Source organism: Pyxicephalus adspersus, chromosome Z (genome assembly GCF_032062135.1).
Source record: "Pyxicephalus adspersus chromosome Z, UCB_Pads_2.0, whole genome shotgun sequence".
Lineage (NCBI taxonomy): Eukaryota > Metazoa > Chordata > Amphibia > Anura > Pyxicephalidae > Pyxicephalus > Pyxicephalus adspersus.
Genome location: NC_092871.1, coordinates 73,751,906 through 73,776,987, shown reverse-complemented (window position 1 = coordinate 73,776,987; position 25,082 = coordinate 73,751,906). Strand labels below are relative to the sequence as shown.

Here is a 25,082-nt window from a genome sequence, read left to right as displayed (position 1 = left end):
CCAAATTTGAAGACAAATGGAGCAAAATGAGCTAATCTCACACAAGCCGAGGGAAGAGTGTGTACCCTGTGCTCCTGCAACCAAACACTGACAGTGAATCTGAGGATGACAGCCCCCTCCTAGATGCCACCACACTTTACAACCAGGACCATATAGCCCATGAGAGAATTAGGCCAGAGAGAAAGGGTGCCCCAGCAGCTCTGGCTGCAGCCCCACAGGTTCCAGCTCACATTGAAATCCTAAAACTGAGGAGCAAAAAAAAAAAAAAAAAAAAAAAAAAAAGAGAGGAGGCGACTATACATTCTTCTACTGATGTTGCTTACCAGCATCGGTTTCCCCTCTAAAAGACAGATAGTTCTAGCCTTTTAGGGTGTCAAAAATAGGGAGGGGGGGGACAACTATCACAAAAAGTCAATGGGTACTGTGGACAGCAAGTGAGTAAAGAACAATTATGAAAGAGACCCCATCACCACATCAAAATCCCTTTGTCTGTACCTGCAATAATCCCAACTGGACAGACATGGTGATAGTACTGAAAACCATTTGTAGATCAGCTGATGGTTGCTGATGGACAAAAAGGGGTGGCCCCGGGAAAATGACGAGGATGATGTAGACCTCTCTCAAACAAGTGACAGAATGAACCTTTTATGTGAGGTGACATATTTACCTGATAGGTGACATATTACCCTCAGAATTGTGGGCCACCATCTTTGAAACTATGCAAGGTCCTAAAGAAAAAGTTGTTGAATACACACACTGATTAAAAAAGATTGTAGTCGCACTGCCTTAGAAAAGCAATTTAAAGGGGCATTGTTGGTCAGTGCGTACATGGATGGCCAGCATAAGTCCAACTGTAACTTGAGAGCGCACCCATTTACAGAAATCACTGGTGGATGTGGTAACATGGGCTGATCAATGGAATGGGCTTAACAGATGGAAAAAACAGTTTAAATCTCAGGGCTGTTTCGATTGTGGTCGCCAAGGGCGCATTACCTGGTTTTGCCGAGCCCCTAAACATGTAAGGACAACAGGAAGGGCAGGCAGAACACCCTTCTGGACAATCAGACAGACCCTTAGAAGCCCAGTGTCCATATTTCCCTGTTCCACAGAAAGAGAGGGAGAGTTGTATTTGGACATTTTTGTAAAATAATTGCCTTTTCCTTGCGTGGTGGAAACAGGGGCAGCCAGAACTGTATTACAAAGCGATCCTGCCTCAAACCTACCCAGAACAAATGTTAAAGTCCAGGGAATTAGTATGGCTGGCAAAACTACTCTTTTATCAGAAACCGAAATCATGTTCAATTCGGCCCTTTAAGCACACAGGCAGCATTCCTTTTGAGTGATATGACCCCCTGGCATCTTGCTGGGAAGAGATCTCCTCTGCATATTAAATTGTCACATAGTTTGTACCTGAGGGAATGAGTCTTGAGCTTCCCCAACAACATGCAGAGGAATTCCAAGGATTTCTCCCAATTGGCTGTCCCTTTATTTGTCATGGCAATGAAAGATACTAATGAACTTCCTCCACAACTTTATGATTAACCAACTGTAATTTGGTCAACAAATGCCACTGATGTACGGCTTCTTAAAGACTGCCCTTATGTAAAAGTCACTTTTACCCAGGTTTGAAACCACCCAAGGTGTCACAGTATCCAGTTTCTAGGGATCAAGAGTTGGTGATTAAGCCCCTAATACACACTTTTTCAAAAAAGAGTATATTGATATACTGTCAGAAGCAAACATGCTCATCTGGCCTGTAAGCCTGTAAAAAAGTCTGGGAAAAAGGTTTACAGGTTTGTACAGGATTTGAGAGCACTGACTCTGTGATACAGTGCCCTTGTGCAGGAGTGCCCAATCCACATACATTGCTATTTCAGATTCAAGATGCTAAACTGCTCTCAGTAGTCTATCAAGCTAATGGATTTTAACCAGTGCCTTTGGATCCAACTTGTTGCCTTCACATTACATGGCAGGCAGCTTACCTGGACTTGATTACCTGAAAGGCTTTTAACATCTGAGCGGATTTCAGCAATTCTAAAGGCCCTTTTTTTCCCTAGCAGCAGATTGTTAGGTTTGGTGGGGTACTGTCGTCAGTGGATCCCTAACATTTTAATCACCACTGCCCCTCTATATGAGAAGATAAAGGCTGCAATGCCACAATTTTGTGTATGGACTCCTGAAGGGTAGAGGGGCATGTCACAGCTTTATTGACCCACACTTGGATCCAGTTGTGTTACCCCTGTCCCGTTGCCTCCAGGCTGTGGCAGCTACTGCAATGATGGTGGAAAAATGGCAGAAATTGTGCTGGGTGATCAGCTGATCATTCTGGTACCTTAGTACATACAGTGTTGTCAAATGCTAATAATAGACATTTGTCCACAGTTAGGCAAACCAAGTATAAGCTTGTACTTTTGGCTCCTCCAAATTTAGTGTTTTTCAGATGCAACATTCTAAACCCTTCCACTTTGTTGCCTGACCCTCTCCCATTAGAAGGGGACACCCAGGAAAAGGTGAATGTGCATGATTGTCTCCAAGTCACTGAGACATTTTTCAAACCTTTCCCTCACATTTCTGAAGAACCTATAGCTGATGCTGAATTGACCTTTTTCGTAAATGGGTCAAGGATCTATGATGATCAAGGTCCCCCTCACAACGACCAAATTCCAAGCCAGCATTCAGCTCAGGTTGCTGAATAAGTGGCACTCACAGAAGCTTGTAAGTTGGCAGAGGCAAACATTTACACAGACTCAAGGTATGGATTTGGAGTAGCCCATAAAATTGTCTTCCTGTGGAAGCAGAGAGGTTATTCGACATCTACAAGGAAAGAGATTTAAAACGGCTTTTTTGTTAAAAGGTTATTGGACGCCATCTCCTTGCCAAGACAACTTGCAATTGTCAAGTGCCCTGGGCACAAGAAAGGAGAGGTCCACATTACCTGGGGCATTAGCTAATGCAGTAGCTAGAGAAACAGACCAGAACAGAGGAACCACAAAGCATAAAAATAGACAAAGAGACAGAGGGTGTTTTCTGGCAAAAAAGTACAGTACAATAGTATACAATATTAAAGCTCATAGTAAGACCCATTGGCATTTGCCAAAACACATTACAGCAAAATATGAAATAAAGTACATGTCCTACTAATATGCAAGTTGTATTGGTAAAGACAGTAAAGTTGTAACCTAATGTTCTATATTAATAGTGCATATATATTAATAACGTACAAAACATATTGATCATCACTATAGTAGGTCATAAATAAATAAATGTAGTGTAAAGTTACATACTTGCATATATATTGTATAGTTAGATTATTCTACAATAATGACATGAAAGTACTAGGTGTGTAGTGTATTATGTAAAGTATGCATGAGTATGTATGTTAGATGTGTTTCAAGGAGATTTTATTGGAGGTATTTCTGAAATCAGTTCTAAAGACTTGTTGTCCCAATCACCAATAGATACTCTGACTGAGAAACAGCTAAATTCAGTATTAAAATAAAAGAATATTAATCCTACTATTAAATAATAAATAGAAAAATGTGGGAAGTCCTACCTATAATTAAAAAATAGTAAGAGCATATATGTACTTATTTTGGTGCAGCATGGAGGAGGAAGGAAAAGAGACCTTCCGTTTGTGGAGCTAAAATAAATATTAGAATTTTTTTCTAATTTAATAAGGTTTTTAAACAAAGGTTTTTTAAAAAAATGGAAGGGAAAATCATTTTAACCGCTTACCTCTAGGATAATTCTTCTGCATCTAGAGACTAATAAGTACACTGCCTTTCCTGTACACTGAGGAGAGGCTTGTTTCTAGTTGGAGGAAACTGTCCAGAGCCCACCTAATATTCATATTATTATATGATTGTATTTATGTATCTTGCAATAAATGACAATGTTTCATTGATCAGAATGGGATTTGATATAGCAGAAAGGCATCTTCATGTAATTAAATATACGCATGATTGAGGACCGATTGTCTGTGGTTGCCTCCCTAGCAAGCACTGAGATCAAAGACCTTGGTATTACTGTACGAGGAGTGACCTGCAGCTATTCTTTGAGAAAATCCTACCTTAGGAATGAGTACTACCAGCTGACTGAGCATATACAATGACATCACAATCAGCTGTGTCTGCTATGCCTGCACAGACATCTCCTATCTTTTTTCTATGGGATTTTGCTTTAGTGTGAGCTCCCTGAGAGTGGGAATGTTCTATAGACTTCACCTGTGCTGCTCCTCGCCCACCTTGTACTGTGAATAAATCCCACTCCTGCCCATGCTGCTGTCATTTTCCTCATGTATAAACCTTTATATCTCTCTTCACCGATTGTAGTAGAAACTTGAAATTTTCAGGGTACACAGGGGACCCCAAGAGCTGCTACTAAACCTAATTTCAATCCTAATAACAATCAGGGATCTTCTCTTATTAAAGTAAAAAAAAAATAAAAAAGACACCTTTACTTGCACAGATCCGTGACATACTTCTACTTTAAAAAGGAAAGAATCTGACATTTTTCTATTTAATATCTAACAGTAGGCATTATTATTCAGTTATTTTTAATACTGTATTTGGCAGTTTCCCAGTCAGAGTATCTATTGCTCATTGGGACAATGAGTCTTTAGAACTAGTTTCAGAAATACCTCCAATAAGATCTCCTTGAAACACATCTTACAATGTAAAAGACCTATACATACTCTTGCATACTTTACATGATACACTACACACCTAGTGCTTTCATGTCATTATTGTAGAATAATCTAAATATACAATATATTCAAGTATGTAACTATCCACTACATTTATTCATTTATGACCTATTATAGTGATGATCAATATGTATTGTATGTAAATATTATATATGTGCTAATATTATAGAACATAAAGGTACAAGATTATTCTTTCTACCTATACAATGTGCATATTAGTAAGTCAAATACTTTATTTTATATTATTTTTCCATGATGTATTTTGGTAAATACCAATGGGTCTTACTATGTACTTTATTATTGTATCTTACTGTACCCTTACATTTATGTTAGTTACTCGTCTCAAACTCCCCTGTGGAAACCATTATGGCAAAATGCATCAGGATAAGAAGACCATTGGAATCTTACTCTGGTATTTCTATATAGGAATTCTATGTGTAGTTCAACATCCCAACATCCACTTATCATGTTTTGCCACAATATATATTAAAGGTAATTATTTGATGATACCATTGATATGTATACTTTTGGTATAGTTTTATAGTTTACTCTAACTTACTTTTGCTTTTTACACAATATTTGTTTTATTATGATATATTTAGTACGTGTCTTGAAGGTTTCATATATATAGTATATTTATTTCTAATTCTGCTTGTCATATTGGAATTTTGTGTATTATGATATATGTATAGCACAAGTCTCCATATCCCCTGATGAAGCTGTTGTGCAAAACGCGTTTGAAAATGGGATAACATTGATCTCGATGAGACACAACCTTTTTGATATGAAACCACTGTTATACCTTTGGGCTCTCACACTATGCTGACTAAAGCCCACCACATTTGATATAATGTTAATCACTACAATTAAAATCTATTGTTATCACTCACGTTTGCACAACAAGCCTTCTTTCTCTATCCTTCCTATACACAACATCCCAAAAACCCAAACTAGTGTTCGGTAGGGATGATATTCATATATTGTTTTGTGCTACACACAATTACATTCATTTCTTTAATAATATTCACAGTTTTGTTGTTATATATTTTTTTGCCATAAAAACCCTGTCTCCTTTTCTATTTTTATACTTCATTTCACTCAAAGGGTTGGCAACTCTGACAGAATTGTGGAAAACCAAAGATTTATCACAAACCCCATTCCGCACTACAGAGGAACCACCTGAACAACTTCTGGTAGTAAGGAACATCCCTCGGTGTAATTTTTTTTTTAAGTTCTCTCAAATCTCTTGTTCTCTGCCTCAGCTGAACAGAGATCTTGAGAAAAGGAGGGGTGTTCCCCTTCAGATGTTTCCAGTGTTCAGGTATAGAAGCACACTGATGGCCAACCTGTTGCACCCAAATCCTTGTTCCCCTTTTTGGCTGCAATGGCACATGGACTAATCCATGCATTGAAAGGAGGTATGATTGATCTGATTCAGCATAATTGGTTTGCCACAGGTTTTACCTCCTTTGCAACTACTCATTGCCAGTCCTGTCTGACGTGTCAAAAATTTGGCTCCCCAAAAGCACCTGCCCAAGGCCTTGTACCCTTTCCAAAGGTTGCAGAGTGATTTCGTACAGTTACTCAAATGAGAATTTTATGAGTATATGTTTATACAGGTTTATGCAGATGTATTTTCTGGGTGGGTAGAGCCTCATCCAGTAAGAAAGGCCATTATCTGCAAATATGGTTTATGTTAGGTCTACAGCAGTTGGGACTACAGCAGCAGTTTCACACTACATTCTACCCTACAGCCAGTGGTAAAGTTTAACGGTATAATTTTACTCTGAAGAACAAAATTGCTGAAGTTTGTGAGTAGACAGGGTTAAAATGGACACAGGCCCGGAGTTTGGCACTCATGTCTTTAAGACACACACCCAGTAAACCAATAAAGTGATCTTCCTTTGAGATATTGTTTGGACAAGCTCCAAGGACTGGACTATATTTCCCCCATAACCCTCAGCTGTCTTTAGCAAATGGAAATTTTACTGACTGTCAATGTTGTGCAACTGCACCATATATTGATTGTTCTGCATAAGCAGTTTTTTACTTCTCTTCCTGATCAAGACTCCATAACAACTTCAACATTGACTAGGTGCAGGCAATTTGTAGGTGTCAGTCAACATCTTGCTAATCGGCAGCAGTCTTCCTGGGATGGGCCTTCTAGGCACTGCTGACAACTTCTACTGCTGTTAAACTTGAAGGGAAACCCACCTGGACCACGCCTCCCACTGCAAAAATGTTTCACCCTCTCTCTGCCCAGACACCTCTTCTAAGCCAGAGGCTGCACCAAAGTCTGAGGATACCAAGTTTTCTAAAGAGGAGATTCCACTCCTTAATCTGAGGAGTTAATTGTGCTCAGTTGGCCGTTCCATGTTTTCGAGTGCCATATGCATGGACAAGAGTTGTTAACATATTTTGCAAATTGAGAGATAAACTCTTGTGATCAGAGAGTTAATGAATTTTCTAGCACAATGACTACATTTTTTATTGCAGCACTACACCAACCAGTCTCTAGTCCTACCTGAGAAATTATATTTCCTTGTGAGCATAAAGCTTACACGTGGTTGCCTTTACTGTCCTTTGGGGTATGTGATTCCAGCAGTAAGATTAAAAACAGAATTTGTCCTTCAAAGAAGGAATGACCCTTTCCTTTCATTATTTAAATTTTAGGTTAAAGAGAGACATATTTTCTAACTTAAAAATGGCATACTTCTGGGGACCAATTTGGACAGGGTGAAGAAATATACTCAAACATAATAGATCAGGTGATTACTAAGACAACTGATACACTTAAAGCAACTTTTTCGAGTTAGTACAAGTATGTAGCGTTGCTTTGCAGAATAGGATGGCTGCTAAATATTTACTTTCCTCACAAGGTGGAGTGTGTGTGTTAGTTGGAAATGAATGCTGTACCTACAAATCTCATCATTTGGATATGATAGCTGGCCATTTGAAAGAGATAAAAGAGCATTTGTCCACTTAATTAGGAGAAATTAATGTTTAAAAATAAACTGAGACTGGGACATAAGAAAGAAGAAAATTAATTTTATATCTATTCTATTGATTTTGGATTAATATGTGTTTAGCTAATGGATGACTGGTTCTCTTAATAGAACGTTTTGAGGGGGACACTGGTAATGCCAATGCCTGTTCTAGATATTCTTGGAATGCCTTGATAGAGTCAGTTGAAAAAATAGTAAGACTTATGTCTTGATTAGTTGTAGTAATTATGAATGTAATGTCATGTTGATTCTATGATGTTGATTTGATTTAACAAGAATATATCTTTTTGGGGCCCCACTTGGCGTCTGTTCAGAATTTCAGCCTAAATGGGACTCACTTGAGACTCGTAGTCAGACCTTCTGGTTGTGTGCCATGGTTCTCCACATATGTGCTTTGCTCTAACATTTAATCTTTTACTTTTTAAAATTATTCTAAATAAACTCTCTGGATCATCTCACCGTCGACAGAGGTCTTTATAAAACTCTAGTATCTTTCCAACTATAGAAGTTAAACTTCCAGGTCTATAGTTTTTTGATAAGGACGTTGCATATATGTTGTACATATATGTGATAGGATTCAACAAGCTACAAAGATATATGCAACATTATGCAATAAATCACAGACATATAAAAAAGTGTCTAGAGACATAACCACCCACAGCATCCCAGGTTACACTAGAGCTTAAAATATTAATACTTTGAATAAAGCAAATGTAGACACAGAAATGACAAAGGACGAGCTGACCGGAAACTTTTTTTCTACCAGGCACTTTACAACTGTTAATTTAAACGGTAGGGTAATATCTCATTATTTGGTGAAGTGCAACACAAACAGATAATATTTTCAGAAACAGATAAAAAAGCAGCATTCAGCACATAGTACAAATGTAAGATAAACTTACCCTCTGTGATCACATGAACTTCATTTGAAACAGCTGTGCCCAGCTCATTTCTGGCATAGCAACGATACTTTCCTTGAAAATCCTTCATATTTCCATTGATATTGGAAATTAATAAAGTCCCTGAATATTTTTTTTGAATGACTCTTGTGTCATTTGGTTCAAATTTTACCCCATCCTTTTCCCACATATACCTAAAAGGGAAAAAAATGACAAAATTACTCATTATTACTACATTATTAAAGTAGCATTAAGCATTCTATTTTTATCTTACATCTTACATAGTTACAAATAAAAAGTTATAAATAAAGTCCATCAAGTTAAACCACTAGGGCAGGGGTCAGCAACCTTTACTATCAAAAGAGCCATTTTGCCTCTTCTTCCACTAAAGAAAAATAGTCTGGAGCCACAAAACATAACACAGTTTATAAACTTTTAAAAGTTTTAATATTTTTTTAATTTTACCTGTTACAACAAGTGTGCATGTGTAGGCCTACTTTGAAATAAATTAAACACTGAACTATGCCCCTAGAAGCCTCCAGCTTCTAACGTATCATCCTGTTACATTAGAAGCTGGAGGCTTCTAACGTAACAGGGTAGATTTTTTTGATGGGCAGAGTTCATGTTCTGACGATGCCTTAGCGATGAAATTTTAAGGGGTGTTAGCCACAGGTGTCCCTCATTTGCAGCTTTAATTTTGTTCACCTGTACCCCCCAATCTTAAGTAATTGGGGTTCAGGTGCTAGAAGCCTCCAGCAATGTGTAACAGGGTAGATTATTTTGATGGGCAGAGTTCTTTATTTTCTGACGATGCCTTAGCGATTCAATTGTAGGTGGTGTTAGCCATAAGTGTCCCCCACTTGCACCTCTATTTTGGTCACCTGTACCGCCTCCCCCCCGTTCCAGAGAAATTGGGGTTCAGATGCTAGATGCTTCCAGCAATGTGTAACAGGGTAGATTTTTTTGATAGGCAGAGTTTTTATGAATTTTTAGGAGGTGTTAGGTGTCCCACAGGTGTCCCGTACTTGCACCTCAAATTTTTTTCACCTGTACCCCCGTTTCCAGATAAATTGGGGTTTAGGTGCTAGAAGCCTCCAACAATGTGTAACAGGGTAGGGGTTTTTTGATGGGTGGCGTTTTTTGGAGGTGTTAGCCACAGGTGTCCCCCACTTGCACCTCTAATTTTGTTCACCTGTACCCCCTTCCTGTTCCAGAGAAATTGGGGTTCAGGTGCCTCCAGCAATGTGTAACAGTAGATTTTTTTGATGGGCAGAGTTCTTTATGTTTTAGGGGGTGTAAGTCACAGGTGTCCCCCAATTGTACCTACATTTTTGGTTTTGTACATCTCCCCATTCCAGAGGAATTGGGGTTCAAAGGAGGGGGATGTCATTGTACACACCCATTTGTACACGCCCCGTGGTAGATTTATTTCACTGGTGAATTTTTTTCATTAGAACACCGGATAGGGAATCCCCCTCCTCCGCAGTGTCTTGGGAGGAAGGGGATCCCCCATCAGAGATCTCCCCGCGGCAGCCAAAGGGAGCCACAACAAGGAGGCTGAAGAGCCGCATGCGGCTCCGGAGCCGCAGGTTGCAGACCCCTGCACTAGGGTAATGAACATATTAAACACAGATAAAACCCTATGGACAATCCAAACCCTAAGGAAGGCAAATCCAAAGGAAGGCAAAAAAAACCTGGTACAATTTGCTCTAACGGGAGAAAAACCTTACTGATCCCTGAGGAAATTTTTTATTCCCTGGGTCAACGGTCTCTGTTTTCCTTACTTTGAAACATTATTACCCTGTTAAATTCTGTGGTTCTAGAAAAGCATCAAGATAGCATCAATATAGATTCCATAGAAATTGCTGAAAAAATAGGAAGCCTATTTAACATTTTTCCAGATCTTACTGTGAAGAATTCTTTTCTTATCCGGAGAATAAATTTCTTTTCTTCCAGACTCAAAATGTGCGCCTTGTCCTTTGTAAATGTGGTGAATAATTGGGAAGCAAGTTCTCTATATGGACCGTTTAAGTATTTATATAGAGTGATCATTTTCCCCCCTTAAAATTCACTTCTCAAGGGAGAATAGATTCAATTAAGCTAATCTCTCCTCATAGCTGAGCTCCTCCATTCCTTTTATTAGTTTAGTTACCCTTCTCTGCATTCTCCCCAATTCTACAATATCCTTTTTGTGAACTCGTGCCCAAAACTTGACTGCATATTCCAGATGTGGTCTGACCAATGCTTTGTACAGGGGCAGGATTGTGTCTTGATCTTTACTGTCTATTCCTCTTAAAACAAGAAAGAATTTTGCTAGCTTTAGACATTGCAGATTGGTATTGCATGCTATTATTAAGTCTATGATCTTTCCGAATTTTGACTCCCCCAAATGTATTCCCTGTAGACAGAATAAGTCATGCATGTTGTTAGCCCCCAAATGCATAACTTTACATTTCTCAATATTAAATGTTATTTCCCAATTGGCTGCCCATTTAAACAGTACATCCAAGTCTGCTTGTAGATTTTAGACATTGTAACCTATTGTAATATCTAAAATTGGGGCACTAAAATTTATGGGAAATTAATAAAAGTATGAAAACAGAAATAATATATTACATTTTGTGATTGAGGCAAAAATAACACTTCAATAATAATGTAATTTACTGTTTCAATAAATAATTAATTATGCTTAATTACCTAATTATTAAATACTCATTCAGTTGTTTTATACTTAATCACAAACTGTTTACTGGTTTATTGGCGATATCCACACCGTTGAAATGTCATAGCTATTAACCTACTTACATTGTCAGATGTTTAATCTTTTCTCCTTTTCCCCTCATATACTTTTTCTATCCATTGCACTTTTTCATCAAGCCCATGACATGCATTTAATGCTTCTCCTACATTGGGTTTCACTTCCCCCATCTACGTTGTCCACCTCTGCTTGAAAAGATTAGAGCTCTGACATGTTTGTTGTTTCTCATCCTCTTTACCTCCGTGGGAGATCACCTCCTAGTAGTTTACCTGTTTACCCTAACTCGCCCTGTCCTACTAGTGCCACCATTTCCTATACCTCCTTCTCTAGGTTGCACAACCTTTCTATACCCATGTTGGTCTTAAAGATCAGAAAACTATTGTACTGTGGCAGTAAGCTATGCTTTTATCAATAACTCCCTCAACTAATATTCTGTCCTTTTAAATGCTTTAGGCCACTCATGGAGCGAAACACCCTTTTGCCATAACAAAATCCAAAAGAGTAGGCATTATTCTTGCAAAACCCTCCAGTTGGTGTCTTTAAAGTCTGACCCTGAAGCTAGATATTTAACTAATTCAGGTCAAGATTCAGTCCCCCCTGATCCATCAACCCGATACTAATCGAATCTCCTTTCTCGAGTCCCTACTGGACATTATTGATGAATTTAGGGCAGCTACTTTAATACTAGGAGGTGACTTCAACCTCATTTTTAAACTAATTCATGCTACTTTAAAAGGGTTCTCCTCCTTGCCATTAAAAAATGTAAAAATATTTTGCACTCATAAGTTGGTTGATATTTGGTGTATGCATCATCCATCAGATCATGACTACACCACCTACTATTCCCTTTTTTTTATCCTACTTTTTAAAAAATTTCTTTATCACATAGCACCACTTTCTCTCCTTAGTGTCAGGAACAGAGATAAATGTAATCTCTGTTCCTAATCATTCCTGATCATCTGAATATCACTATCCGCAATGTACTGCTTTTCTAGAGCTCCCTCATGAAGACTAAACAGCCTGTTACAACTCTCATAAGTATCCAGCACAGTGCAATTTTTTTAGCATAACATGGGAGGCACATTTGAGGCATGTTTATTCAACAAAGCCACAAAAAAAAAAAAAAATAAATATATAAATATACACACACACACACACAGGCCAAAATAAACAGTTGAATGAATTACATCACTTTGAAGCCCTACATAAGAAACCACAAAACTCCAGATCTTGATTGTCAAGCGCTTGGCCCTCAGGGATGAATAAAAAATCACTGTTACTATAAAACTTAAGCTGACTTGTCGAAATGTAGAAACTTCTTTTAAAAACACAGTTATAGGTTTAGTAAAGCCTTGGCCTGCGCCCTCATAGTGATAAAATATCATAGTGATAAAATTACCTATATCCCATCCCCTCCCTTATCTCTCCTTTTGGCCAATTAATTCCTTGCCGGATATCGCAGAATCTTTTTGCAACTCCTACACTAACCTACACAACCTGCATTCCGACCCAGTTTTTTCCTTCTCTCATGGACAGGAAAGCGATCATTACTGATACCTTATATCCCATATAAATATATATATTTATATTCCCATACTTAACAACAACTTCAAAAGACCTGCATGTTTCTGATAAAGAGTGCTATAAGACACCACCTAGCTGAAACGACTCCAGTTTCTCATGGCCTAAAGTTGTTTCACTATAAACATTTCTTTCCTTTGTAGGTCAAACCCTTTTTGGAGGCATATAATGCTATTCCAGAGGGATATGAACTACTGGTTAACTCTCTATATGCACACATTACAGGTTTTTAAAACCAGATTGACTGGCATAGGAATGATCAGGGTGATTGGAACTTCCTCTTTTTTACTCTTTAGGATTACTTGCACACTTTCTGGCCTGGATTTTTACTTTTTTTATTCATGTAAACTTCTTCCATGCTTCCTATTTTGGGACAACCCTGATTCCCAACAAACTTCCAGGACACTACGTACATAAATCTATAAAATTTACAAGCAGAAAAAACAGTAAGATGGCCATTAAATTAGACAAGTTTACTATTTAGAAAGGTTCACTACTAAAAAAGCAAGTCTCTTGCCAAGGAACAAAGGGTGATGGGAGTGACATCCAAACACTCCTCGGTGATCAGCAGTGGTCAGTAAAACTGAATCTGTTTCCAGACTCAGATGGGATTTATGGGCCGCTTGGAGGATTCATCCCATTTCTGATGCCCACAAGGGAGAGAGTGAATCATCTCCAAACCTTGCTGAAAAACTGGGAAAGGGTATGCGGGGGAGCAGTCCAAGTTTCAGAAGAAGATTTTACCTGTCAAGAAATTCTGAAAAAAAAAGAATTCTTGTCTTTATAATGAAAGAAAAATTCAAGGGGTAAACCTACCAGAATTTAATTTTGTTTGAGAAAAGTGGTTAAAGTGACATTTTAAAGGCCTACCTTTTCTGAATAATCGCTGGAGTAAGGAGAGGATCTGAACAGGAAAGCCTGAAATACCCAGAATTAGAGAGCCTCTGACAGCCCTAATAACTGCCTCTCTTACTTTATAGAACTAAAGCTGCACAATGACATGTGATGTAGACCAGCGGTCCCCAACCACCGGGCCGCGGCCCACTACCGGTCCGCGGCGGTGTTTTCAGTGGGCCGCGAGTACATGATCCATTATTAGTGGTCCGCAGCGGTGTTTGTATGAGATGCCGGTAAATGTACACAGTAGTCTGTGTACAAGCAATGCGAGCACATGACATGCAGCTCGATTGGCTGTCAGATGTCATGTGATCGCTTTAAAGCAGCAGAGGTGCACAGAGAGAAAAGAGAAGACGCCAGAGTATGTATAATGTATTCAGGCAGGCTTCATATCTGAATGTAGTGCCACATAAAAGTGGTTTTGAAGTCTATGAATTTTGGGCCTGGCCCATTTAGGTTTGGTTTCCAATTTAATAATGAAATAAAGTTTTCAGAGACTCTTAGCACAGTATCATCAAATGTACTGTCAATATCCTCTAACCTGTGGCCCAGGGCTTAAAAAATCAGTTTCATGTTAAGAGTGATTTTAGAGGTTGCTTCTTTCAGTTCTTGTTTAGCAGGTCTGTAAAGAGAGCAAATAAAACAGTGTCTCCTGAATTTTATTGGGGTAGAAGAATGATCTGGGGGTTCTAAGGGGATAACAGTCCCTGAACAAGTGCTACTTTCTTGCATAAGTTTTTTTTCTAACTAGTCCTGATCATGAAACAAAAGCAGAAGCTGAGCCAACTGATGCCATGTGCTGCACAAAGAGATAGTCCCTGGGATTTGATGTTTCAAGAAGAGAGATGCCAAGCTCCCCTGTGTATGATACTGTCTGACAGTCTCTGTCATGTCTGGAATTCAGCTGTTTCATTAGTACTTTAAAGATTGAGTCCGCTGTGGACCTGCAAACAGGCTTCCCATGATACACATGTCTTGGGATATGACACCACATTAAGGTCTTGCCTGTCAACATGAACATGAGCAGGGAGAAAATGGACTGGAATTGTTCTGTCCAATGGTGAGGTGGGGCTCGGAAACAGTGGGAGATGCAACTAAATGCACTAAAATCAAAAAAGGTCAACTGCGGTCATAAAGAACTCAGAAGTGCTCAAGTGAAATATACCTACATGCATGCTGCATCCTGCCATTAATTCAAATCCTAATTTTTGCATATTCAGAAACATGTTGGGCATGTTTATTAAATATAATTAAACTCCTTTTTAAAACAGTTGTACAGTGTGTAAAAACAACTTGCAAACTGTAGTACACCTTTGTAAGTTGCCATGCTTCACAGTAACCATTAAAACTATAATAGCACCAAAGCAGCTCTATGTAACCCCTCTTCTTTAAATTATTAGAGCCTTCCTACCAAACAAAATAATTTTAATTAAACATGCATTTATTATTACACTTTATTCCAGAATAATTCAGAATAATGTTAAGAGAACCCCACATGAGTTTTATATATATAATATCTGATCCTCTGGCTATGGACCTTGAGGTACCCACATACATTAACCCATTATATTTCACTCTGTAAAACTTCATTTACTCACAATTGGGAGGCACTCATTTTTTGGATGTCTGGTTGATAGGACAGGAAAAAGTGAACAACTACTTAACATACCAAGATCTTGAGTTTTCTTTTGCTTCACACTTGAGATTTATATCATCATTGGGGTAGACCACATACTTCTGTGGAGGTTGTTCAGTAAAAACAGGAGGAAACAGTTGGGCTAGGAGAAAAGTATGCATTGTTATTAAACAGTAAACTCTTTTTTCATTCTGCAGCAAAGCACGTATACAAATCTGACATATATTTACTGTTGTATTAAAGAAGAGTTCATTGATGTACATAAATATACTTTTAAGTATGGTGGAGGCATTATTATATTGGAAATGATATTCTAATTTGAAGCTCTGGTTTGTGGTTGATTGGCAGGTTTGTGAGTGCACAAAGTAGAATGAATTCAGGGAAATAGTGGAGCAAAACCTGACACTTTTAGCATTTTTAATCATAGCTGACCTAAAACTAAAAACTAAGACTAATGTTTGTCATATACCTAGGTGGAATTAGTTTTTGTACCTAATTCTTAGCCACCTGTTTTATATTTGAATAAGCAGGCCATGACCCTTACAGTGTATATTTATTTGCTTCATGTTAAAATATTTCTTTTGTGTGGATTTTTTCTAAACATATGCTGTCTACTCTCTGTTGGTTTATCATTGGTGTAAATAATTTCAATAGGAGGTGCATCTGTCCAGGAAACAGAAGATCAGACTTACTGGCTGGAAATTCATCTGCGGGTTCCAATTAGAGCAGCAAAAGAGAATGAGAGAGAAAGAAAAACAACACTGGTTTATATATATAATAGGACTAGAAAGTAGCATTTGGATAAGCGTGAGTGCAGGAACCGTATAAATCAAAAACAAAGTTTGCTGTTACACATAAAATTTTGCACACAGAAATTAAAAAAGTAAATATATAAAGAAAGAATTGGAGATTTGATGAAACCATGCAAGGGTCACTTGAATGCAAAAAATGATGTCAAATATTTTAATTAGCCACTAATATTAAAAGAGAGTTTAAAATTATTTTTGTCCTGCATACAGTGGGGAAATCTTTCATGTTTTTCATGTTTAATTTTTTGAACGTTGCAAGCAACATTTAAGATTAAGCTTGTAAATGTGCCTCAGGAAAACATCCTGGTGTAGATTAGCCTATTGGAATGCATGGGGATTTCAAACATGGGCTTTAAAAGCCTCAGGTTAAAGGCGGGGAAAACGTCCGTGTAGGCTAAGCCATAAGGACAAAAAAAAAAAAAAAAAGTATAGTTATTAATATTATTACACAGTATTTATATAGCGCCATCATATTACGCAGCGCTGTACAAAGTTGATAGTCAGGTCACTAACTGTCCCTCAAAGGAGTTCATAATCTAATGTCCCTACCATAAACATATGTGATTAATGTAGTATAAGGTCAATTTTGGGGGAGAAAGCCAATAAACAAAATGATTGTTTTTGAGGTGTTGGAGGAAACCCACGCAGAAACAGGAAGAACCTGCAAACTCCATGCAGATAGTGTCCTGGCTAAGATTCAAACCTGGGAACTAGCACTGCAAAGGCCAGAGTGTTACCCCCTGAGCGACCATGCAAAGCATTGTAAAGTTTTTTTTTACTGAAGTAAAGGCTCTTTTTTCAATTGCACTTTTTAATGCAACACCAAAAAATAGTAAATTTAAAAAAATACAAATTTTAGAAAAAATTTAAAAATTTGAAAAAACAGGAATAAAGACTCAAGAATGTAATTGTTATTGCAAAACGTATGTAAAAATTGCAGATAGCCAGGTACTTTTTCATAGTTAATCAGGTTGAAAAATGACAAGTCCATCAAGTTCAACCACTAGGGAAATAAATATATCCCAGATAAAAAAAAAAAAAAAACTCTGTGGACATAGTTGATCCAGAGGATGGGTAAGTGTTGCCTTTACCCTTATGGCCAGAAAGTTAAGTAATGCAGAAGGTAAAACAGTGGTAGACAGTTATCTGAATGGAAGTGATGCCTCCTAGATAGCAATAGTTTTGGGTTTAATCTTAAGAAATTTGCACAACTCCCAACTTACCTTAGAAATAATTGGGGTCCCCTGATCGATTACATAGTTACATATAGTTAGATAGTAAGTCAGGTTGAAAAAAGTCGAAAGTTCAACCACTAGGGAAATAAACATATCCCAGATATAAAACCCCAGGGACATAGTTGATCCGGAGCAAAAAAAAAAAACTGGTACAATTTGCTCCAACAGGAGAAAAAAAATTCCTTCCTGATTCCATGAGGCAGTCAGATGTTCCCTGGATCAACAGTCTCTGTTTTTTTTACTTTAAAGCCTTAATACCCAGTTATATTCTGTGCTTCTAGAAAAGCATCCAGCTTTTTCTTAAAGCAATCTATAGTAGTTGCTGAAACTAAGCTTAAACTTCTTTTCCTCCAGACTCAGAGTGCCCTCTTGATCTTTGTAACAATCCTAAAGTTAATAGTTGGGAAGAGAGTTCTTTATATGAACCATTTAAAAAAATTTTAATAATTATTTATATTTTTTCACTTTAAGAAGGGAAGGAGGGGTAAAGTTAATGCTGAACAGAGTAATTTTATGGCTAATAGTATGTTAATTAGGAACACCCTGTATTTAAAAAAAAAACATTGCATCTGTTGTATGAACTGTGTTTAATAATTGTTAGGGGTTTTCATTTTTTTTTTATTTTGAAGAAATGTTTTGACTGGAAGAAATATCCATTTAATGTAATGCAAACAACATAATTATATTTATGTCACTTAGGTTTAAGTAAAGTATATTTAGGTTTGCAAGTTAGCAGACTCATTTAATTAGTACTTGCATCAACTTATGCCACTACAAAGAAGTTATGTTTTCTTTATAGTACCCACTGGATAAAATAAAACTTTACTGCTAATCTAAATTAAACATACACATATAATACTAAAATAATGAATTGCTAAATCTATTCAAAGGTAAACAACTCAAATTGTCATCATTTTCAAGTATATGCACACACTAACATCGAACTGTTTTCTCTGTTTTTTGGTCTGTTCAATAAGCAGTGGAAAGTATTTTGTTATTTTTGTTGGAGTAGAGGAAAAAATAACAATGCAAAGGGTGTTTCTAAAAATAAAAAAAAAATGGGCTGAAAACAGTTAAACAAATATGCTGTGTTGTCCACCTACAACAGGTTCTAAAAGCTAAGCAACATACCATACTCATACCATAAAAAATAATTTTAAGGTACCACTTTCTGATCACAAAGATACTAAATAAACTGATATTTAAAACTCCTAAAAACTTTATTTGCACAAATAAAATATTTCAGCTTAAACATACTTTAGCTGCTATTGAGGCATTTGGATGTAAATGTACTAAACAGGACAATTGGTATGTTTTTTCTATTCACAAACTTTACCTTCCAACAGCAGAAGGAGGGTTGAGCCTTCACAATATCCAGCTGTACAATCTGGTGAGTATCTCCAAACATAATAAAGACTGGCTAAAGGTCAACTCTACCTATTCCAAATACAATTTGGAGAAAGCCTTACTTCATACCAAAATTGGGCATATTCCTGAATATTAGTAAGAGACATGGTAGTGGCCTGGAAGGAAACCAGAAGAAAGCTGAAACTTCCAGTACCGATATATCACTATCTACCTATTCAAGGCAATCCAGGGTTCCCACAAGGTATGGTATATAAGGCATTCCATATTTGGAAAGCCAGGAGGTATACATTCTATATATGATCTGATGACTTCGGATCTTTCTGGAATGCGGTCCCCTCAGGCTCTAAAAAATAAATGTTCTCTGCCAGATTGGACTATACAACCTATCTACGTTTAACAGGTGCTACATTATGAAAAGGCATTGAAGGCAGATATCCCTGGATCGCTACAGCCCAATATATTTGATATAGAATGCTATCCCTATCAGTACCCTCCATCCCTGCATTTTATACCTATTTTCAATCTTTCTATTTAAAACTATTAGAGTAAACTAATGTGAAGCACTGGCAAAGGAATTTCCGTCTTCAGAAGTAGTAGACAAAATTTTGTCAGGTTATCTCACAGTATGTAATAGTATGACCAATAAACGTTGGTGGGAAACTCAATTTAAATTAATGCACCGTGCATACAAAGTTTTTTACCCACAAAAACAAGACAAGGAACAGTTTGAACCTCAGTGTAACAAATGTGGAGTATTTAGACCTTCTTTAAAACATCACTTATGGCTCTGTCCTCAGATTTTGCCTTTTTGGCAAAGGGCATTACAGTTTATACACAAAGTCCCTGGCTTCACTATCCCATTGGATCCTTTAATATGTATATTTGGTAGTTGAGATAATATCAATGATAACATTATAGAGAGAGGCTTCAAAAGATCCAGCATCTGCGTCCCCAGCGTGTGAATGTTGTGGACGCAAGGCCAGGGGAAGGAGATGGCGGCCGGCCATCTGCTCGTGAGCCTTAGGCTGTAGGGCAGGACCGTGTAGGCTGGTAGGCGGGAAATTTAAAATAATGAGTGGTTTTAAATGTAACACTTTTAAATTTTAAAATCCTCATTATTCAGACCGCCAGGGAAGGTAAAGGATGCCTGAAAAAAGGCAGATATACACTTTTTTGAACATTTTTATACATTTTTTTTAGCTCTGTGTATACAAGGAAAATGGCAGAGATCAAGTCCAAATTGCTAATAGCAATGCATGCTTCATACTGTCTATAGGGAAAACATTTGAGGGAATCAAAAATAGAAAACAATCCAGGGTTTTGATAGATCATAGGCTTTATAGCATGCAATACCAAGCTGCAATATCTAAAGCTAGTAAAGTACTTTCTTGTAATAAAAGCGGACTAGACTGCAAAGATGGAGACATAATCCTGCCCCTGTACAAAGCATTGGTCAGACCACATCTGGAATATGCAGTCCAGTTTTGGGCACCATCTCACAAAAAGGACATTGTGGAATTGGAGAGAGAATTGAAGAGTGTGTTAAGAAGGGTAATTGGACAGTTGGGGCATAATACAAAAGATGAAAAAATTAGACATAATTAGCCGTCATTGGAAAGTTGTAATTAAGTATAAGGGGTGGATGGAACACTGATAAAATATTAGGGAGTTACTGGATACCAATGGCATAAACAACTAGAAGCACTACATGTGCAGTGTCTTGCCCCACCCGGTTTTGACCATCCAGCTAAACCTTCCCACCGGAAAACATTTCTGGGGAGAATACTGGAATCCTTTTAAAAAATTTAGCAGTAATAATTAGGTACTATATTCAGCCTTATAATTGCATGTTTTAACACTATGTCTGTGTGCAATTTAAATTAGAATTTATTGTTTTAATATTTATTTTATAAACATAAAATTGATGTATTGTGGTAGGCATCAATTGGAGTGTTTAGCTGTATTACTTATCACATATAATTTTTCAAAATAGAAACACAAAGGGACAAAGACAGTGGCTGACACCCTGTAACAGGCAATGCCGGAACAAGGACATTTATGCATGGATGACCAGGTATTTTACCCAAATCTGCATTTTTAAAGGCATTAAAAATATTTATGAAAATACATTACCGTGTTCAAACATGCATGAAATTTGTGCATTTATTATTAAAAGTCTGGCGGTGAGTGGTGCTCACATATGGAAGCTAGGAAGACTGCTTCATTATACTGATGCTAACTTGCTGAGGAGCTGTTCAGTGTGCTGAAGCAAAGCAAAATCATCTCTCACGCCCACAGTATACAGACTGCTGCATATTATAACATCAAGCATGCTAGTGCCGTATTATTTTATGTTTAAAAAAAAAAACTATCGACATTAGCTTTCAGAAATCGATGTACAGACAATGGTTTGTTTCTAGATAATGTTGGAAATAACAGCATATAACAAAACAATACCCATTTTCTTGGGTTTAAATAAGAAACACTAAGGAGGAGGCAGCAGCATGCGGTTTACTTACAGTCTTTAGGTAAATCCAGCGAATGAATGGCGACTAATTGCAGGAAGAGGAGAAAGGACCCAAGCACACGTGGTGTTGATGAACGAGGCATACCGGCGGTTCCGCTTTTTGAACCGAAGAGCATCAACCTTTCAGAAAATGGGAAAGAAAAAAAAACATGAATGACACAATCGTAGATAAAGACCCTCCCTTTCACTGCAACGTAATTAATATGACAGGCAGGACATATTGAGGAAGAGGAGGAGACAGGGTAAGATGTGTCAATTTAACGCTTGTTTTATACTGCGTTGATATTCACATGTCCGTGATTTACAAAGGAGCGATCATGGATTTACCAGCAAAGTAAATATGCAGCGATCATTATTTGGGAATAGTCTTTACTAACAAACAAGCACTGCCATCGCCGAGTGGATTATCATCTAGCCATAGTCTAGCCCAACTGAGTACGAAGAGAGGTGTCCAAAAATTTTAGGCCATCAAAAAAGAAAGAAAAAAGAATGTCTGAAGTAGTACTTGATAATACTAAGCTATAAAAAAAGGTGTCCTCGTCCTCTATCATTCATTTTGTCGGAGTTTATATTAAGATTCCTAAATCAATGCACAAAGGCTTTTAATAGCACATTTAAATAACTTAGCTCACTACCACTATTTAAGATTTCTCTAGTTTTATTTTAGTCTAAAAATATTAATATATTACTGACATCTCCATCCACACAAAAACACTGAATGTCCTGGTTTGTAAAATCATATTAGGTTTAGAATTTGTCTCTGTTAAAACTGGGTTTCTGTTAGCTTTTAGGATGAACAAGTAAAACATTTTATAAGATATGGAAACAGGTAAATTTATTTGATCCATGCCAGCAAGCAATGTTCCAAGCTGGATTAAAGTCCTGGTTAAAGCAGACATATCACCACATTTTAACACTATATAAAATGGTGGCTATCCCTTTTGTATATTGTAAAAACAATGTTTACATTTTTTTGCGGAGAACCCCTCCACTTTAGCCTTTACCACACTGCAGGGGAAACCCACAGCCTCCTGGAATATATATGACACATATCCCATGGAGCGAGATTGGCTAATGCGAGAAGAACCTGGAAGAGAGAAGAAAGAAAATGGCCATGCTTGCTGTTCTGTCCACGCTGAAAGAAGAGAGAAGTCAAGGCGGAAAGAGACTCACTACGCTCTCACCGGTAAAGGTGTTTTTTTTTTGTCTGGGACAGTTACATTTTAAATAGTTTTATTATTTAATATTGGTTTTAAATGGAAAGAATAAGGATGTGCTATTTATACATGTAAGTAAACAAGTAATATGAACCTACACATTCTGGCAAATCTAAATCAACAGTGTTTTTTTTTCCTCACTGTGTTGCTTCAGTAATGTAGAGCAAGGGTGTCCAAACTTTTTGCAAAGAGGGCCAGATTTGGCAAGGTGAAAATGTGTGGGGGCCGACCATTCAACACATACTCATGGTTAATGTGGGTGTGGTCTGCACGGGTCCCACACAGCACACACCCACCAGGGTGATGTGAGGGGATTCCCTGTGCACACAGTCCGGTGTCAGTGCGGGCTCCTCACAGAGTACGTTCTGTTCTTGGAATCAGATTGGGCGTGGTCCTTGCAGGTCCTGCACAGCACATGCCCACTATAATGACGTAGGGGATTCCCTGTTCACACATGGGGGACTCCCATTCTGCCAATTATGCCTGCTGAGTAGCGGGCCGATAACTGCAAGTCGGTTGATCAACTAATAAAATATAAAAGCTTTTTTGTACGCCTGTATTTTATACTGTGAGCACAAGTGCTGGTGAGCCGCATATTATTGATTTTATAACAGAGGCTGCGGGCCAGTGGAAATCTGAACACTAGTTACAAAATTTCCATAGATCAGTAAATCTTTGCAAACTGTGTTGCAAACTACACAGTTACATAAAAATCTGCAAGCCTATGTTTTATACAACATATAAAATTATTTTGAAAATGGAAATATAGGGAAGTTATTATAAGCATGTAAGTATTTTCTTTGTAAACCACGTGTGATTTTAAGTCTGTCAGTAACAATATTATGTCTGCCTGTACATTATTTTTAAAAATACATACTAAAAAGCTATAACCACTAGGGCATTTCTTAGGTGTGCAAGAATTACCGACTGACATAGTGACTGATTTTTACTGAAAGCCTATCTATTAGAATCCAAAGACTCTGGGGCGATTTACAATATAATTAGGATTTCAGCTCACAAAGGATAATTCACTTAGCTTAGTGAATGCCGTAGTGATTAACTTTGCACAGAATATCCAACATAATGTCCGCAAAAATCTAAAAACACAGGAATTATTCTTATGAATATATGTTATTGGATAGTTGCAGAGCTTCATCTCATTTACTAAACAAAGTGAAATATCCCTTGCAAAAGGATTATTACCTTTGCTAACTTTCAATTAATTAAGCCCATTGACTCACATATGTAGCCGGTATTTTGTAAGGCTCAGTATAATATGTACTATATATATAGTCTAATAAAGTCTAAAGTCCAAGTAATACTTAATAATAAAATTTAAATAAATGTATTACATTGTAACAATCATTCTGTACAGTCAAGAGCATAACTAAAAAAAAAAAAAAAACATTTCAAATTTCTAAAGCAAATGACAGCTCCAATGAATCTGTACCTTTCACCATATGTTTACTAGAGCCAATATTTATTTTAATAAAGGCCTACAATAGTTAATAAATATACATTTCAAGCTGTTTTAGTGTTTGAACCATGCTCAAAAGGGAAACAAAACTTAAGCCAAGAGCAAATAAAGTACAGTTATTTTGTGTGTCTATGTGTATAAAAATATCCTAAAGCAGGGGTCCCCAAACCTCAGTCTGCGGCCCACTAGTGTGCCTTGGTAGTCCGACAGGTGGGTCATGGCTCTGGCCGGTGCACCCACCAGCTAGATCAGGAGAAGGACGTGGCTTGGGGGGGAGGGGTCGTTGCACCAGGGCTTGTTCTGGCATCATGACATCACTCTGGTGGAATTTTTTTGTTCCCCTTTGAGTGACACATGGCTGTCCGTGCATGTAGTGGTCCGCGAGCTCCAAAAGGTTGGGGACCAACCTTAAACAGCAGATAAAGGATAAATTGTTTATCTAAGGAGGGAGCTGAAGAAGTCTGAACTATGAAATATAATATGTAAAGAATTGTGCCAATTGTGACAACTTTATTATTTTTGTAAAATTGTACATTCATATCATATGCATGTTTCTTGTTCCTAAATGTTGAAATGAATTCTGTTTTTAGAATTATTTGATGACTAATGATATTATGGTGCATTAAAAATTCCAACAACTGATTAGGAAATAAATATTGTATAATATTGGATGTGACAACTAAATGGTATAGTTATCTCCCATTTTGATAACTTGCTCAAAGCAATGTATCTAACCTTGATCCTGACTCTGATGAAGCGAATCTTTCTGTGAAACGCATCACCTGGTTGGATCAAAGAAAACATACTTGACCTGTCTGTTTGTGTGACTGTTTATGGTGTGTTACATTGTATAACCCTTTTATTAGGTAACAACACTATATGTTAACCTCCTGAGGTCTAGATTTCTGTACCAAAAGTGATCCACTGTTTTTCATGAAATTTTTTTTTTAAATTGTAGACCTGTAACT

At 37.4% G+C, this 25,082-nt stretch overlaps 1 protein-coding gene across 3 annotated transcripts in view; it reads right to left on the bottom strand.

The window, feature by feature from the left end:
- The window catches only part of L1CAM (L1 cell adhesion molecule), a 214,613-nt gene that overhangs the window by 106,857 nt on the left and 82,674 nt on the right, over positions 1–25,082 (bottom strand). For 2 of the 3 annotated variants that reach the window (XM_072431770.1, XM_072431771.1), the window contains exons 2-5: positions 21,413–21,540; positions 16,174–16,188; positions 15,515–15,623; positions 8,613–8,803 (exon numbers count right to left, since the gene is read on the bottom strand). In XM_072431770.1, the coding sequence (XP_072287871.1) occupies positions 8,613–8,803; positions 15,515–15,623; positions 16,174–16,188; positions 21,413–21,536 (439 nt within the window). In that variant the 5' untranslated portion in view covers positions 21,537–21,540. The remainder of the gene's footprint in view (positions 1–8,612; positions 8,804–15,514; positions 15,624–16,173; positions 16,189–21,412; positions 21,541–25,082) is intronic. The other variant, XM_072431772.1, reaches the window with a different exon arrangement.